Genomic DNA, 17,282 nt, shown 5'->3' on the forward strand with positions numbered 1-17,282 from the left:
CTGTTCTTTTTATTATATCCTACTAATCCAGCCAGTTGTATCAAATATGTTTCTTTCTGAATTAATCCATTTCATACGATTCTTATATTTTATCAGTATTAATTCCTATGAAATTAGGATGTGTTGAAGCATATGATATGTGTTTCCTAATAATTATACATAGAATAAGTTTTGCTGAAATGCAAGAAGCCTATGGGCCTGTATCCGGTAAGATCACCTAAACAGCTAAAAGTATGATCAGTTAAGTGTAAGTCAGCATAAAGGCTGGCAACCTTTGGCACAGATAGAAATGGTCCCTGAACTTTGGGGAACCAAAGGGAGGAACTACACCCAACACTGAACAGGTTTATCTGGCGTCTGCAACCGATTGGTAACTGCAGGGTGCACCACAAACCTGGAAGTCGCCAAGATTGCCTAGCTTGGCAGTTTTTGGAGTGAGACAATCCTTATTAATATGTGGAGAGTATGTGTCATAATCCACTAACTTATAGGAGAAGGGTACCCATAAATTTCTTAGGGTACAGAAGTAAGATTTGGATATAGTAGGTTGGGCCTGAATTACATAGTGTCAGGATCCTATAAAATATCATGTAAGGATATCTTAGGGAGCTTTTTTCTTTTCTTTGTTCTCCTATGTTCTATAGACTGTCTTTTTATCTACCTATCATTCTATCTTCCATCACGCTATCAGCTCAGCATGTGTAGTACAGTATAACTACTCAGCATTCCTAACTATTGGGGAAGCCAGAACCATTGTGTTATCGGGCATGTCAGGAGTAAGGCTGGTCCTTCACCTCCTATTACCAGGTCCTCGAGGAAGGGAGTGGTATGTTAGGTTAAGGTATTTATAATAAGAATGTTACCACCAGGAGTTGTGGAATTCTTTTACTGTTTTGCAGTCATAAGTTTCATAACATTTAGTATTCTTTTGTTAATCTCAATAAAGCTTTTATCAATTTGGTATTGTCCTCAGTGTGTTTTTGCCAAGCACCCCGACAGTCCTCTCCCGATATAGAACTCTGAGTTTTCTGACCCTGTGGTCTGAATTGGACAAGAACCTATAAATCTTCTGGTCGGATGCGATCAGTGGCGAGCCATAACAGCTAACCCATAAAATTCAGGTCAACACTGCAAGCTCTGTGGAGCAGTGCTGTGAAGCTCTAGGCTTATCTATAAGTGACTAATAATAGTGTAGGGGAATGGTTTCCTTTGGGGCTGCATATTCGTGCTCCCATCTAGCCTCCACTGAGCAGCAATTTCGCTTGCTTTCAGCTAGAAGTACTTGCTCTATGTTTTCACTAAAAGAACAGGAGTACTTGTGGCACCTTAGAGACTAACAAATTTATTTGAGCATAAGCTTTTGTGGGCTACAGCCCACTTCTAGCCCACGAAAGCTTACGCTCAAATAAATTTGTTAGTCTCTAAAGTGCCACAAGTACTCCTGTTCTTTTTGCGGATACAGACTAACACGGCTGCTACTCTGAAACCTATGTTTTCACTGTTTTTTCCAAACCAGTGAATGTAGCAAAATAACCCATTTGCAGCACCTATTTCCAAATGCACAGCATTTCTCATCTGCTCTGCCCTGCCTCCACGGGGCTCCCCCTACCCCTTCACTGACAAAGACACTCAATGTCGCTGGCGCTTTCCATCTCCCTTACCTGTCCTGAGAGACGGCTCTGCTGGGGGTATTTGCTGCGCAGCTCCAGTGCTTTATCCTCTCTCCAAACACCCCATGTGCTGTGGAGCGATTGTCCTGGTGACTCTTCCCCCTTTCAGCTCATATGCATCCAACAAGTCACATAACCTGATGGAGGAAGCAGTGCTAGGACATGAGTTGTTTCCTCCTATTGTCTGCAGGGAGAAAGGATACAGATGAGCTGGAGAAAGTAAAGGCAGCAAAAAAATAAAAAACAAATAAAAAAAATACAGCCACGAAGTCTGGAACCCAGCATGCATCAGTGTTTGAAACACCTGAGCCTGTCCAGCCCTCCTTCAGGCCCTTTGTCCCTCTCCGCATTAGGAAATGAGCCAGGTTTGAAAACTATTTTCAAGTGAAAACCAAGGTGCTGGTCCCTGTCTATAAAGCCTGAAATGGCCACACCCCAGTACGCACAGAGCTCCTGTGATGTCCCACCAAGTCCAGAAGTTTTGGCTTTTTGTCCATAGCGTGAAACTTGTGGGCACTGGGGAGCAGAGAAGTGTCAATAGCAACTCCTTGCCTCTGGCGTTTTCTCCTGCTGGGAGTACATCTGAGTTTGTTGAGGCTTTGCATGAAATGCAGTTTCTGAAATCTCCGGTCATTGGGCTGGCTCATGGCAGCTTCACAAACTGATACCTTCCCCTGGAGGTTACATCATGTGCTCTAGAACCTGAGCTTAAAAAGTGAAGTCAGACTGGATATGAACTGAGGCAGCAATGTCTTCCTGACATCAGGCCTGAGAGAAATATCAGCTGCCTCAATCATCTCAATATGATGTATACTCTGAAGCCTAATGATGATCATTTGAATGTCAACAGTGTTGTTAACAATTTCATATCAGAGGCAAGAGAATCACATTATGAAGGTTTGTGCAATCTCCTGCAAATGGCATCTCAGTTTGGTATCACAGGTGGACAGAGGTTGGGTTGTAGATGGAGCTTATTTTTTCCAGTCTGACATCTGTTTAGCTGACTGGCTTGGTTTGCTCCCTGTTTGATACTGCCAAACAGATGCTTTCCTTTCAGGAACTGTATTTGTGATGGTACATCTACCTGGTGAAGTGCACACAGATGATGACATGACTGTGCTGGTGTCAGCGTCTGCAATAATTCAGGCAGGAAATTACTTGGATTCACATCTTGTGGAATCTGGTGTCTCTAGGCAGTTGTGGTGACGGGGCTGGAGAACAGGCAGCCACTGGGTCCCTTAATACGGTCTGTATCATGGAATTGTCCTGAAGCAAACTTTCAAAAAGGTGACAGCCCAATTTGATCCCTGTCCTACAAGAAACTAACCTGAGCCCTCCACACACAAGGCCCTTGAACAACCACAGGAAAACAGCAAGTTTGGGGCTCTACTGACCTGTGGCTGGCTCAGAACTGGAGACCGAGCGGTAAATGGTTATTCCATCCCCCGCAAAAGCTGGTTTTAAGCGGCTGAGCAATCGCAAGGCATCCCTGCCCCCCACTCTCAAAGGAGGGATTAATCCAGCTTTAACCCGGCCACCTTTCCTTTTCAAAACAAAGGGTCTGATCCTGCAACAGCCGCATTCACACAAGGTGTCCTAGCGAAGCCAAAGGGGCGACTTGCTGAGTGAGGGCTACTCCCTTAGGGCAGAGGTCACAGGGGCAGGTAGGCTGGGGCATTTGTCGCTTAGAGGACGCAGGCCTAACATTTAGCGCAAGCCGCCCCCATTCTGCTTGGATCAAAGAGCAGCAGCATCGGCTGGCTTCTGCGGCCACCCGACCCACACAACGAAGCCAGTGTCATTGGGAGAGCGAGGAGGGGCAGGCCCTCCAAGGCTGAGGTCTGTGAGGAGGACAGAAAAAGCCACAGTCTTGTGCGTCTCCTCCCTGCACAGAAATCCTCCTCCCTTCACCCCACTCCCCGCTGTGCGCACAGGAAGGAGAGACTCCACTGCACAGTGGAAAATTCCACCCTCCTCTCCCCAGCGCATACAACGTTTACATTCAAAACAAGTTGCCTGTGTTTCTCTTTCCTGTGTCCCGCTGCCCAGCCTCCGCCCCTCTCCCTCTGCAACGCGGCTTCTTCTTGTTAAATTCAAACAGGAGCAGAGTTTTAGCTGAGCCATTCCGTGCACTGGTTCAAGGACAATCCTTTCCCAAAGATCTCTCAGATGGAGTCTGGCCCAGCAAGACAAGTAAACTCCGTACCCAGCCACAAACCAGCGTGATCCAACATCTGAGCAACCCTACAATAACAATACAACGTGCACAGTCCAAATCTCCAGAGCAATCAGGCACTAAACATTGAGCCCGCTCCTGCAGCTCTTACATAAACAGCCACATCTGAGTCAGTGGGACCACTCAGGTGAGGAAGACGTGCAACAATGGGGCCCACTAGCTGGTCCAGCTTGTGACCGAGCCCCCAACCCTGCCCTCACTGGGCCCAGATGGGAGCAGTATCAGGCCCTGAGATAGTGGCATTGCCGCCTTCTGAGCCGCAGGCAGGGAGGTCTGCGTTTCCGGAGCCAAGAGTTTATTGCAGATGTTGTCTAGCTGACAATCACAACGCCCGGCTTTGCACGCTGTGGTCACCTGAACGTTTTAATGATCCCCACAGAGCAGTACTTTGCGCTCCTGTCGGAAAGACAGCCCCCTTTCAGGTGACCACAGCTACATGTTTGCCATCCTCACTCTCCTTACAACGCTAGTGGGGCACATTGAGCAAGGAGCCTACCCAGAGAGTGGAAGCATCTCCCCTCCAGCAAGTCCTCACTCGCACAAGCCTAGGAACCAGAGTCCGGCCGAGTAGACCCAGTGCTGACGTTCATTCAGACAGATTAGGATGCAGCACCAGAAGTAGACCCCTGATCCTGCAAATAGATGCACTAGCCCTGCCTCTCAACGTGGGATTCCATTGACTCTGGGGACTCCTGCACCCACACAGAATCCCACTGACATCAATGTGACGCCATAACGGCACAGGGGTACATGCTAATGCATCTGTTAAGGAGGAGCAGGGACCTAAACAGCTGAGACATTTGTGAGTGAGAAATCAGCATTTTCCTTTATGAAAATTAAATTTCAACCTTTTTCTGAAAAAGGCTTAAATGCAAATTCCCCTCCACCTAAATAATCCAGGGCATTGTACCTGACTGGCAGGAGTCTGAGCATCACAATGGGGTGACAGCTAAAACTCTCTGCAAACTAATGGCCTGTTCCCAAGTAGGATGACCAGAGAAGCAAGTGTGAAAAATCGGGACGGGGGTGGGGGGTAATAGGAGCCTATATAAGAAAAAGACCCAAAAATCGGGATTGTCCCTATAAAATCGGGACATCTGGTCACCCTAGTTCCCGAGAGGTGCAGAGAACAAGCAACTCTCACTGGAATCAAAGAATATCAGTTTCTCAGCAAGTCACTGGATCAGGGCCCTGGAAGATTTAAAAGAAAAAAAAAAAGATGGCAGGGTTATGTTCCTAAGCTCTTGCTAGACTGTGGGTCCTCGCACAGATTCCATAGGCGACACCACCACTGCCAGAGAAGCTGAAACTCCAGTCGTGAAAGAAAGCACTGGTGCAAAACTACCCATCCATCCTCCCAACTCTTTCTGCAAAGCGAAAACACCACACACATGCACACAGAGACACAGGCACTTCCTTTAATAAAACAAATGAATGCAGCATTAGGGTTAGGTTTTAAATGCACAACAGTCAGGATATTCAGAAGCCTGTTTCCTACATCAACTGTCACTCAGCACATACCAGTAATTTGTATTACTGTAGACTTAAAAGAAAGCATTATATATATAAGAAAGCATTAAGTCTATAGTAATACAAATATATACATGTGCACAAAATGGCTAAATTAGCTATAGTGGAAGCTGCTAATGTTTAATCTATGAGCATTTCAGAGGTAAAGCCTCATGCTGGATTAGAGAGAAGTAGGTTTTTATTTATTTTAATTTAATGTCTATATTTTAGATTACATATCATTTGTCTACACACACGTATACACAGAGAGGGGAGAGGAGGGGCATGGGGGAAGGGAGTCAGTCTAGTTCTAACACAGATATTATTTTTAATGGCATTGTGACATTCAAGACAAGGGGGTTAAATTCCTCAGCCCTTCCTCTACCAAAGGCTTTCTCAGCAAGTAGGGAGGGATGCATCAGATTAGTTGCTGCTCTCCCAAAGGCTGCGCTTCACTTCACTTCTGCTTTCCCCTGCCAGCTCTGTGTGAGCATGAGCCAGGCTGGGAAAGCAACACAAAGCTCCATTCAGCCCTCATTTCTGTGAGTAAAGTAAATCACACACACCCAGTCCCACCAGGAGAATTCACAGGACTCTGGTAGCTGCTGGGTGAAAGGATTTCAGTCCCTTTGGCTTTGCCATTCCCATTCTTCACTGTCCTCGGTTTCGCGTTACCCTAGTCGTGCTTTCCTGGGGCAGGATCTGCCTTGTGCAAACAGGAGGAAGCAGCTGGGTAAGTTGTTGGGGGCTTGGACAGGGGGAAGACGAGGCTGGGTTGCAGCTTCTCACTGCTGTGACAGCAGCGGACTTTCACATATTAAGCCAAAATGATTTCAAGGATCTTAATGCAGCTCCTGGTACTGGAGGTTTGTCCACACCGCACAAGCAGTATGCTGAGCGCTCCCTGCTCAGGAGAGACTTGGCATTCAGTGTCCAGGAAGGCTGCAGGTCAGGACTGAGCTGTATTGGCAGAGCCCAGGACTGGGATAAGCCAGGGGTGCAGTAAAGGGGGATCTCAATCCATGTATGTGGGAGTGGTGTCTGGGATGGGTGCCGCTGCTCAGCACTGAGGTGAGCCAGCAGGGCTGTGTGGGGCCCAGGGCTGGGATAGCTGGGGCTGTTGCAGGGGGGCTGGGAGGGGCAGTGCATGTGGGGCCCAGGGCAGGGGATGCCGCAGGCCAGGAGTGAGGCGCACTAGCAGAGGAGTGAGTGGGACCCCCAGGCGTGGAATAGCCGGGGGTGCTGGAGGACAGGCTCAGCAGCGCTGTTTGTGGGGGCATAGGATTGCCACAGAAGGAAAGTGCATTAACAGAACAGTGGCTGGAAAGCCGGCACTGACCTGGCTCAGGAGACTCACCGTCGTGGGCCCTGTCTACGCTCGGCTCAGCTCAGCTCCATTGGGGTTTGTAAGGGTGGGAGCCCTACTGCAGACAGAGCTGTGAATGCTGACATTTGTTATTCTCCCCCCTCCCCCTGAAAGCACCCCCTCCCCTTCCCCCAGCTCTGGACTCTCCCACATACATTTTTGCCACTCCACTGACCATTCAAAAAGCCTTTGCTAATGCTGCCCATTTTGCTTCTAGCCACATTCTTAGCTTACACTAATAGGCTAAAACAGCAGCTTGAAGGCCCCGGCCCAGGGCGTGCCACATCCCCAGCGCTCAGAGCGGATTCACTGCCTCACAAAGCCTTGGCTGCTTCCTGCCCTGTGTAACCTCCGGCAGGACGGACGGGCCTGTGGGCAGGCTCAGGGTCGGGAGTGAGGCCCCTGGGTTCTCGGGCTGCTCTGCCACTGACTCTGTGACCTCAGGCAAGACTTTTAACCTTTCCAGGCCTTACTTCTTATCCCTCCAAGGTCTCTAGTGGCTTCTTCCTGGCTTTATCTCAAGCCTATCCTCCATCCTCATCCTCCTTGACCTTTCTGCTGCCATTGACCTGTGACTCTCACCTTGCTTGGTTCTCCTGCATCTCTGATGGCTCTTCCCCCCCTCCTTTCCCACTTCTCTATGGACACTCCCTAGCGCTCCATCTTGGGTCCTCTTCCTCTTCTCCTTCTCTATCCCATCATTGGGTGACCTCATCTGTTCACAGAGGTTTAGCTGTCACCTGTGTGCTGATGACTTTCAGATACAGTTTTCTGCCATGGACCGCTCTCTCACTGACTCTCCAGCTCCTCTTGGGCAGTTCACTGTAAACTCAAGTTCAGCATGGCCAAAAACAAGCTTACAGTCTCCCCTACCAAACATCTTCACTGACTTTGTTCTGGGTTACAGCTGACCAGACCATCATCTCTCGCATCATCCTGGCCCATAACCTGGCGGACATCTGTGGCTCCTGTCTCTCCTTCTCCCCACATATTCAGGCCATTACTTATTCCCGTTACTCATTCTGTCACAATATTTCAAATAAACCACACTTTCCTTTCTGCCCTGAGGATCAAGTCGCTTGTCTTCATCCCTCTTCAGTCAACCAGCCTTAACCACCTCTGATCCATCTGTAAATGCTGCTGCCAAAACCACCTCTCTCTCTCTCACTAATTGCTCCAACCACATCAACTCCCACTGAGTCACTTCACTGGCTCCCCACCCTCCTGAACATCAAATACAAACTTTTTGTCTTTGCTCCTAAGCCCGGCCTCTCAGACATGGTCTCCTCCCGCATGTCCCACCTCCACATCCAACCTGCTCTGCCAGTGCAACCAGCCTCAGCATTCCTTCTCAGTCTCTCACAAACACCCCCATCCCCATGATTTCTTCCCTGCTGACCCTTACGACTGGGGCACCCCCCACAATACAGTCGCCAAGCCCACCTCCTTTCATCTCATTCAAGCCTTTCCTAAGAACCCACCTCTGCCAGAAAGTCTATGGGGAAACAAGGTGGAAGTAACAAACCAAACACAGACTCAGCTTGGATGAGCCATCCAGATGGGTCCACACCTCACTTCCAAACCACCTGATCTTATTATGGACAACCTTGTCCTCCTGTTCACCTCCCATTGTTGCCTTCTTCTGACCCCTTCCTTGGTGTGTCCACTCCAATACAGATTGCAAACTCGCTGGAGCAGGGATCATTGCCTTTTACTTGTTATGGGGAAGTACTTGCACATTTGGGACATTTGAAAATAAAATAAAATAAATAATAATAATAATAATAATAATAATAATGTTACCCCTCTGTAAAATGAGGAGACATTACAGATCTGCCTATCAGGGGTGGGGTGAGGCGAAGCTAATTAGCATTTGTAAAGCACTCAGCTACCAATTGGAAGTTGCGGTACAACTACAGTCTTTTACGAGCAAGGCTGCATTGGAACAGTGCTACTGCTAGTGTGATTTACTCAGAATGGCAATGAGTTACCGCCATTTCCTACCCTCCTTCTCTTGGGATATATGGCAACGGTAATGCGTGTTGTCACATTCACATTAGCACATGCTCTTGTGTCTGCAGAATGCTCTCCGCTCCTTTTCTGGCAGCACCGGTGTTGTCCTTTAGCCACTCTGCCTTGGAGTGAGATTACATCAGATCTCACAAGCTGAAGCAGGTAGGTCTTGGTACTTGGAAAGGAAACCTCCAAGGAAAGTCCAAGTGCTGTAGGAGGAGGTACTGGTGATTTAGCCGAGGTTGCTCTTCCCTCTAAAGCCCTGATCCAGTGAAGCACGTAAGCATGTGCTTAGCTTTAAGCATGAGAGTCGTAGCCCCACCCCCTCGAGTCCAAGAATGGAACCAGAATTAATCCAGCTCCCATTGAGTTCAATGGGACAACTCACCTGCTTAAAACTAGGTTCATACCTAAGTAATCTAAACTTCCCGCTGCACTTTCCCTTAGTCACACTATCCCCTTCCCTGTCTCTCAAACGGGGCTGGAGCATTGCAATGCACCGTGAAACAGCTGCAACAATCCGCCGCAATCCCAAGGGACGCAGCCTGCAGAGCACTTAGGGTCCGTGGGGACGAGAAGCACTGTGGGAATGCACGTCTCTGTCTGATTGGGGTGCCTGTTCCCTCTCTCTCTCACCTGTAGCTGCTTTCCAGGATGTGGGGTTCCCTGGGCCTCCTCCTGGTGTCAGCTCTCTTCCCTGTCAGGAGAGCGGCTGCCGAGCGCTGCCCACGGATCTGCATCTGCGATAACATAAAGCACCACGTCATGTGTCTGAACAAGAACCTCATGGAGGTGCCCATCACCATCCCACAGGTCAGTCCCTGGGCACAGCGGGGAAAGGGAAGAGTCAGAGGCAAACACAGCACAAAGTGCTCTTAAACTGCTCCCCACTCACTTGCCGCCGCTGCCACCACCATCAAAGCTCCTCACCCCGGGGGGCATCTGGGCACCAGTCTGATCCTCTCTCTCCCTGCACAGCACTGAGCCACACAGGCTGTTGTAGGACAGGGGAGAGGAGGCAGAACGAGATGCAGGCAGGTGTGGTTCACTTTGTGCAGATGTCTGGGTTTCCAAAAGATTTGTGCAGTAACCTCACAGCTTTTCAATGCCGTTGATGTGAAAATCTGAAGGGGGTGGGGGTTGATCCATATGCAGGGCAGTTTGCAAGATGAGCTGGTCTGCTCAGGGTCAGCTCTTCTACCGAACAACAACATAAAAATAACTCATCTGATCGAGACAAAAAAACAGTTACAATATTTTCTGGGCAATACACAGTCAGGCCCCTCCGAGGTGGTCATTGTTACAGGCCTTAAGCTAAAGCAGAGTCAGACAGTGAAATAAGGAAACAAGGGAAACCCAGATGGCTGCAGGAAGGTGATGTTGGTGTAGGAGGCACTTTCCCCTCTGAGTCAGCACTGAACTAAGGCTCACGCAGGATGCTAGCGATTGCCGCATTGCGGGAAGCCTGGTTCAGCAGGACGAAGGGTCACGATTGAGACCCCATCACAACTTTCTGCAGCAGACTGGAGGTGCTCTGGGAAGTGTCTCTTCCAAGTACTGACCAGGCATGAGCCAGTACTGAGCCTGCTTGTGAGATTTGGCCAGATCACAGCGATAACGGCTGCAGAGAGGACTGGGACAGCCTGTCACTCTGCTGCAGAGGGGTGGGAGAGGTTGTGGAGTCCATCTTCAATAACTGATGCTTGTGTAATCAACAGGTCACCCAAAAACTGGATCTCCGGGGCAACAACATAAAAGTCATCCCTGGAGGAGCTTTCCTCCCTATCCCCTACCTCACTCACTTAAACCTGCAGCGATGCAATGTGGAGAGTATTGAGGAAGGGGCTTTCAGGGGACTAGGACGACTGATCTACCTCAACCTGGCTTCCAACAACATAGCCTTCATCTACCAGGAGTCCCTGGATGGGCTGTCTTCTCTTCAGCAGCTCATCCTGGAGAAGAACCGCATAGAAGAGATAAAGCCAGGGGCTTTCAGCCAACTGGGCTTCCTCAACTTCCTCAATCTTGGCGAGAACTTCCTGGTCTACCTGCCTGATATGGTCTTCCAGGGCCTGCAGCTGATCAAGTGGCTCCGCCTGTCCCATAATGCACTTCATGTCATAGCCACGGAGGCCTTTGGTGGGTTGCCGACCCTGAGGAGGTTGAGCCTGGACCACAACGAACTGCAGTCCCTGCCCACAGAGGCCCTGTCGAGGCTGTCGGGTACCACACGGCTGGACCTGGGACACAACCCTGTCACCTACATCGGCGAGGAGGCCATTGAGATGGCTTCACTGAAGCAGCTGTTCTTGGACAACATGGCCCTGCAGGATGTCTCACACAAAGCCTTTGTGAAGAGCCCCTTGCTGCACACAGTCGACCTCCACAACAACCAGCTGCAGGTGCTGCAGCCGCTGACAGAAGCCGCCCACCTGAAGAAAATCAACTTAACAGGAAACCCCGTGGTTTGCACTTGCTACATGCGGCCCTTCAAGGAGTGGACGGAGAAAGCGAGGGTCCAGGCCGATGTGCCATGTGCAGGCCCTGGTGCCTTCAGAGGTGAGCAGCTGGAGTCGCTGAGGTCCATTGATATGAAGTGTGGGGGCCCTGCCCAGGACGAGAAGCGGCTCCCCAGCCCAGCCACCCCCAGGAGGGAGCCAGAGGGAGATGCTAAGATGAGGTGTCCAAAAGTCTGCGCCTGCTCCCCTGATTTCCAACACAGCAACTGCGAGAACAGAGGCCTCCGGAAGATCCCCAAGGGGTTCCCAGGCAACACCCAGCTCCTGGACCTGCGCCAAAATGAGTTCCACTCCATACCCAAGGGATCCTTCCCCGGCTTGAAGAAGCTGGTCTCGCTCCATCTGCAAAGCTGCAAGATCACGGAGCTGCAGCCGGGGGCCTTCCAGGGCTTAAAGAAGCTGGTCTACCTCTACCTGTCTAACAACAACATTGCTGCCATAGATGCTGCTGCCTTTGATGGGGCCCCCCAGCTCAGCTACCTGTACCTGGACCGCAATGGCTTCACTCGGATGCCCACGGGGGCCTTCAGCCTCCTGCCCAACCTCTTCTCCCTCCACTTGCAGCATAACGCCATCAGCCAGCTGTCAGACAATGACCTGGCTGGGGCAGGGCAGCTACGCTGGGTCTACCTAAGCGGGAACCGCATCACTCGTGTGTCCCCCAGGGCCCTGAGCCCCGCCAAGATGCTAGAGAAGCTGCACCTGGATGAGAACCTATTGCAGGAAGTGCCCACCGGGTCCCTCCGGGGTTTGCCTGTCCTTAGTGAGCTGAAGCTGTCCAAGAATCCCATCAAGTCTATTGGGGATGGAGCCTTCCTCCCTGTAGCCAGGTCCCTGCTGCACCTGTATCTGGATAATATGGGGCTAGAACAGGTGAGAGGGAGGGAGGGAGAAGGGCGAGTGCCCCAGCCTGATAAAGCTAAATCCTACTAGACAAGTTACTGTTTGGTCACCTCTCCTCCCTGCTCCCACTGCAGGGCGCTTCCCTGCAGCATATTCCAGTGTTTCTTCTGGACAAAATGAAGGGGCTTCCAACCCAAAGCAAGGGTCTTAACACTAGGGCTTGCACCACTTCCCTTGGGAGATGATTGCTCACCCTGAGACCTCACTTGGAAGAAAAGCTTCCCGATATTTAGCCTGAATTGCACCTTTGTTCAGTTTTATCCTGTTACTCCTAGTGTTTATGCCCCCTCTGCCTGCCCCAACAGTCCCTCTCTCCCCCTCCTTGGCAATTGCACCTTTCACAGGTGCCAGATCCTCCCCATGTCATAGCCCAGCCAGGTTACAGGCTCTTCGTTCCTTTCATCTGTCCTCATTAAGGGCTTGATCCAAAGCCAAGGATAGTCAATAGAAATTTTCCTGTTTCTTTCAATGGGCTGTAGACCCTGCCCTAAGCTCCTCCCCCCAGGTCCTAATAATTGATATTTCTCTTTCCTCCAATTTGTCAATATTTCTTCTTGTACTGTGAAGACCTATTCCAAGGGATTCCCCTCTGCTACTCACCTGTTTCTCTCTCCTCTCAAGGACCTCAAATTGCCACCATCCTCCTGCCAGCCAACACTCCTTTCAGGCTCAACAAGGCCACATCCGGGGCCTCCCACGCTGCTTTCACAGCAACTCCCAGCCCTGGGGAAGGAGAGCGCCAAACTTGGGTCCAGGGAGATTGCCTGGCCATTCAACCACCCTGATCGGTTTTACTCTCAAAAGCCAGAATGAGGCCACCACAGAGCCCAGCGTTTCTCTTGCTTGCAGAGAAGAAAGTGGAACATGTCCCTGCCAAATTCTTCTTTCCCTTTCAAAGGAAATTTGAGTACATTCTGAGGTCCCCATAATGCAACCCAAACTGGTTATGTAAATTAAAGGGGTCTCGTTAGTTTTTCATAGCATGAAACCCTTGTTCAGCTACTTGTAACCGAATCTCTCCTCACATGTGACCCCAGAATCCTCAGTGCTGGTTTTCACAGCCCCTCAAAGGAAGTGCCGCAGGAATGGTGGTTATTGAGGTGCTCCTGGAATCTAGACACCATCCTGAGCATGAGGGACTGAACCAAACCTGAAAACCAGAGGTGGGAAAGCGGAGTGGGCTTTTCCCTTTGTGACTGTCACGGAGGCTGACAATCTCTGCCACAGAGATTAAATTAAAATGGGGAATCGGATCCACAAAGTCTTACAAGTAGAAAGCACGTACTCTACGGCGCTGACCCAACTAAGCACTTAAACACAAGTAGCGACCTTGAAAATGACACTGCTCATATGCTTAAAGTTAAGCACATGCTTAGGTGCTTTGCTGGACTAGGGACTGTTTAAACGGAGATAAAAAATAAGATGACAATCAGCTATCCAGGGACTGAAAAAGCCCCTACAATCTGCTCAGTTCAGTGCCTTGCCATTAGTTAAAGGAAAACCTGAGGCAAAGTGAAAAGCTAGACTGAGCGTAACACATCCCGTTGCCAAAAAGAACAAAATATCAAATTGAAAAGGGTGTTAAATATAGCTATTAAGAATCACACACACATGTATATAACACCGTACATTTACCCGGCACTTTCAAACACAGAACAGGTGAAATTCCCTGCTACAAAGAGTTTACAATCCAGAAAATAAAGCAAAATGAAATAGGACACTGACAACTTGAGTCTGATGCAGGTTAAGAGACACAAAGTGCAATATTTCAATATGTGAAGCAGGTAGAGGCTTTCAGAGCTATTTAAGGGAATTAATATTTAGCACTAAATATGAAGTACCACAATTACATTAACCAATAAAGACAGAGAACTCACTTTTCTGAAAGTCTGCTTCTCTCACAATGAGCTCCTGCACTTCCTTTGTCTCAAATTATGTCATCAAACTGACCTGCGTGCTGAGAAGTATTGATACAAAGTGACAGTAACTCAAGCCCCATTCACAGTGGAGACAGGAACCAATGAGAGCTATTTAACACACACACACACACAATCAGAAAGTGCATGCAGATATCTAACTCCCTATTAAAATCATCCACAGCTGTTTTCCTTTGACTCATCAGCCCCATCTCATCATTTGCAGCTTTCCTCAAGGGCCTTTGCTGGTCTGGGTCCCAGGATGAAGAGTCTGTACCTGGACAACAACAACATGTATAACGTGCCTGACTTGCGCAGCTTCACAGGGCTGGAGGTCATCAACCTGAGAGACATCCCCTTCCACTGCGACTGCCAGCTCCTCCCACTGCGCAGGTGAGTCACTGCTTAGGTCCAGCAGCCTGGCTGGGTCTGACTGATAGGAGGGTGTGGATCTCTGCTCAGTTCCTGCCAGGGAGGTGTTCACACACTGAAAATATCATCGCAATGGGGACCAATATGCAACTTTGCTGCCAGTCTTAGCAGGGAGGCTAATCCATGAGAACACTGAAATCCATGGGAGTTAGGCGCCTAAATACCTTTGAGGATCTGGGCCCTCCTGCCTAGAGAGGAGCTCTCCACAGTAGGACTGAGGCATATGGGTAGATGAGGGCAAAGAGGAAAAGCAAAGGAACTGGCAGATCAGAAAAGACCATAGGTCCTCTGGTTGCCTGTCTCACCCAATTCCCAATGCCTGATGCTTCCAAGGGAGGTGTAAACGCCACATAATGCACCTCATTGTGCTGTAGCCTGCCATGTACTTCCTCATGACCTCAGTTGCTGCTCACCTTATACCCTGAAGTGTGAGGACTGGGAACCCTTGAAATAGGTCCTGGCTGGGGTGACTGCGGCTGCGATTCTTACTCTCTACAACTGCATTTTTGGGGTGTTAAAACTTTCCAAACTGTTTGCACATGTGGGGAGACTGAAGTGCCGTGCCTGAGCTGTCCCCGTTCCAGGGGTACACAGAGGGCATCACTCTCCAGGCCTGTCAAGCCAGCCCCAAACTCCCTTTGAACTTGTTATCAGAGAGCAAACGCCCTGGTTTGCCAGCACAGCCATTTGTGCCAGTAATTTGCGAAGTCCACCTGGAGTTTTTCTCATCTCCTTCCTGTCTCTTGCCCCATTTTCAGATGGATTGACAAACTGAACCTGCGCGTGGGAGCCACCTGTGGGTCCCCAGCAGAAGTCCGCGGGCAGAAGGTGAAGCTTTCTGCTGTCTTCAAAAGCTGCCCAGGCTGGGGTATGGAGAAAGGAAGAAGGGCCCATCCAGACAAAGTTAAGGCCAAAATCAAAGCAGAAAGAAGCCCCAGCAAGGAAAAGAGGTCAAGAAAAGCACAAGCCAGAGGCACCAAGAAAAGCAAAGCGTAAGAGGGAGTGGCCATGCTGCAGCTGCTGAAGTGTCTTATCATCAGTGTGTGGCTGTGGAGGCACTTGACCAGCTAGTAGGAAGCAGCTTAGTGAGAGAGAAGCTTTAATGGGCTTTTATCCACGTTGCAGTGAGATTTCCATTGCACAGCGGAAAGGAGCAGACCTGACCATAGCTATGGGAGACTGAGCTCTGGGGTTCTGGCGGGATGGGGGCTGGAAGGGAAGTACGTGTGCAGTGTGTGTTGCAGGGGAGGGAATTCAAAGAGGAAATCACATTGAGAGGAAAAAGCAGATGTGAGAGTTCCTTCTGACAATCCCATGGTGCTTTTCATGAGGGAGCATCCCCTCCTGCCCGCCCCCCCACTTCTATGCCAAATCATAGCTTGAACAATTCCATTTTGCCTCCCTAAGTTCCTCTTGCAGTTTCAGTGGAACATGTTCTTGTTCTCTTCCTGCCCTAAAGCACTGCTGTGCATTATGTTTCACCCCAGAGGTGGCTGATTTTTAATGGTGGGGGAACAATCTGCTGTCCACAGACAGGGTTTCATGTCATCTCTGATTCAGTGGCCAGCCATTTGCTGTGGAATTGGAGCTTTCAGTCAAAAACAATCCATTTCTAGCCCGCCTGGTTGAGCAGGTAACACTGGAAACACAAACTGAGTGTAACACATGCAGTATTGACTTTGTGAGTCTGCAGAGACCCTGAAACAATAACTTGTGTGTGGGAGGGGGCTGAAACACACCCCATTGATCTCAATGGAGTGTCAGGTCTCAAACCTCGTGACGAATATTGAAATGCCAACATTGCTAACTGTTCCACTGCTGATGGTTTCAGAAGAAAAGTCCAGTAAATGTACGTATCCCACAATCCCCAACCACCCTCTGTACCTTCCCAGGTGTGAACAGTTCCAATTGTCTCCCTGCCCAAGTTCCCAGCTCTCTCCCTCACACTGCCACCCTGCAGGTCTGCGTCATTAATACAAACATCGGCATCAAATTGAAAATTTATGGATTTAAACCTCAAAATAAACAGCACAGGGGGCTACTGTACCGAGTGTATTATTTATTTTTGTTCAGTAAAGCCCCTATTTTATTTTACATGAAGGGGCTGCAGAATCTCCCATCTCGCCAGAAAAAAGGAAGGCAGGCTGCAGCACGTAGGTCCCGCTCACAGCACACTGGCTGATGCCTGGTCTACGTTTAGCGAGGTGGCAATGCTCTCTGTAGCCCCGTAGGGAAGAAAGGCTCTATAGCCAATGTGATTAGCTACATGCTGTTGGAAAAGCTACATTTATCCATAATATATGTATCACTGATCCTTTCCAATGCTGGCAGCAGTTTGATGTATTCAGCGCCTCCCCTTCTGCCCCCTCCCATTTCAAAACACACTTAAAGACAGTGAAAGACTTTAAGGGCTGGTGTCATCTAGTTTCTTGTTAGAGGGGGGTGTCAGTTACCCACAGTCCTTTGCAATGGCAAACCCATCACCAAGTTTCATGTATTGTTTCAACACCTAGGGCCAGATCTTTGGCTGGTTTATATTGGTGTAGCTGCCCTTGAACTATACTGATTTACACTGGCTGAGAATTTGGCCTCTAGACTTTGTTCGTGCAGACTGAGATGTTCTAGGGAACTGGAGAAGGTATTGGTCAGTTACAAGGAATTCTGCAGGGACCTAAACTTCCTTAGCTATCTCTGTTTGCCTTTGGCCATGCAAGAATC

General features: G+C 49.4%; 2 protein-coding genes across 2 annotated transcripts in view; one reads left to right on the forward strand and one right to left on the reverse strand.

The window, feature by feature from the left end:
• The window catches only part of LOC112106934 (chondroadherin-like), an 11,059-nt gene extending 9,295 nt beyond the window's left edge, over positions 1-1,764 (reverse strand). The window contains exon 1 of the mRNA XM_024200418.3: positions 1,662-1,764. The gene's annotated coding sequence lies outside the window, so the exon portion shown is untranslated. The remainder of the gene's footprint in view (positions 1-1,661) is intronic.
• A 4,235-nt stretch (positions 1,765-5,999) lies between these two features.
• On the forward strand, positions 6,000-16,610 carry CHADL (chondroadherin like). The gene is made up of 5 exons (XM_024200417.2): positions 6,000-6,148; positions 9,437-9,607; positions 10,513-12,186; positions 14,359-14,525; positions 15,323-16,610. The coding sequence occupies exons 2-5, from the start codon at positions 9,449-9,451 to the stop codon at positions 15,558-15,560; spliced, it is 2,238 nt and encodes a 745-aa protein (XP_024056185.2). The 5' UTR covers positions 6,000-6,148; positions 9,437-9,448; the 3' UTR covers positions 15,561-16,610.
• Positions 16,611-17,282: the final 672 nt, after the last annotated feature.

The sequence above is a fragment of the Terrapene carolina genome, unplaced genomic scaffold (genome assembly GCF_002925995.2).
Source record: "Terrapene carolina triunguis isolate 2854851 unplaced genomic scaffold, T_m_triunguis-2.0 Scaffold247, whole genome shotgun sequence".
Lineage (NCBI taxonomy): Eukaryota > Metazoa > Chordata > Testudines > Emydidae > Terrapene > Terrapene triunguis.

Bases quoted from the DNA above. Each gene is read 5' to 3' on its own strand.
- CHADL (XM_024200417.2), top strand. From the start codon at position 9,449: ATGTGGGGTTCCCTGGGCCTCCTCCTGGTGTCAGCTCTCTTCCCTGTC. The intron at 9,608-10,512 runs GTCAGTCCCTGG...TGTAATCAACAG, and splicing joins TGCCCATCACCATCCCACAG to GTCACCCAAAAACTGGATCT. The intron at 14,526-15,322 runs GTGAGTCACTGC...CCCCATTTTCAG, and splicing joins CAGCTCCTCCCACTGCGCAG to ATGGATTGACAAACTGAACC.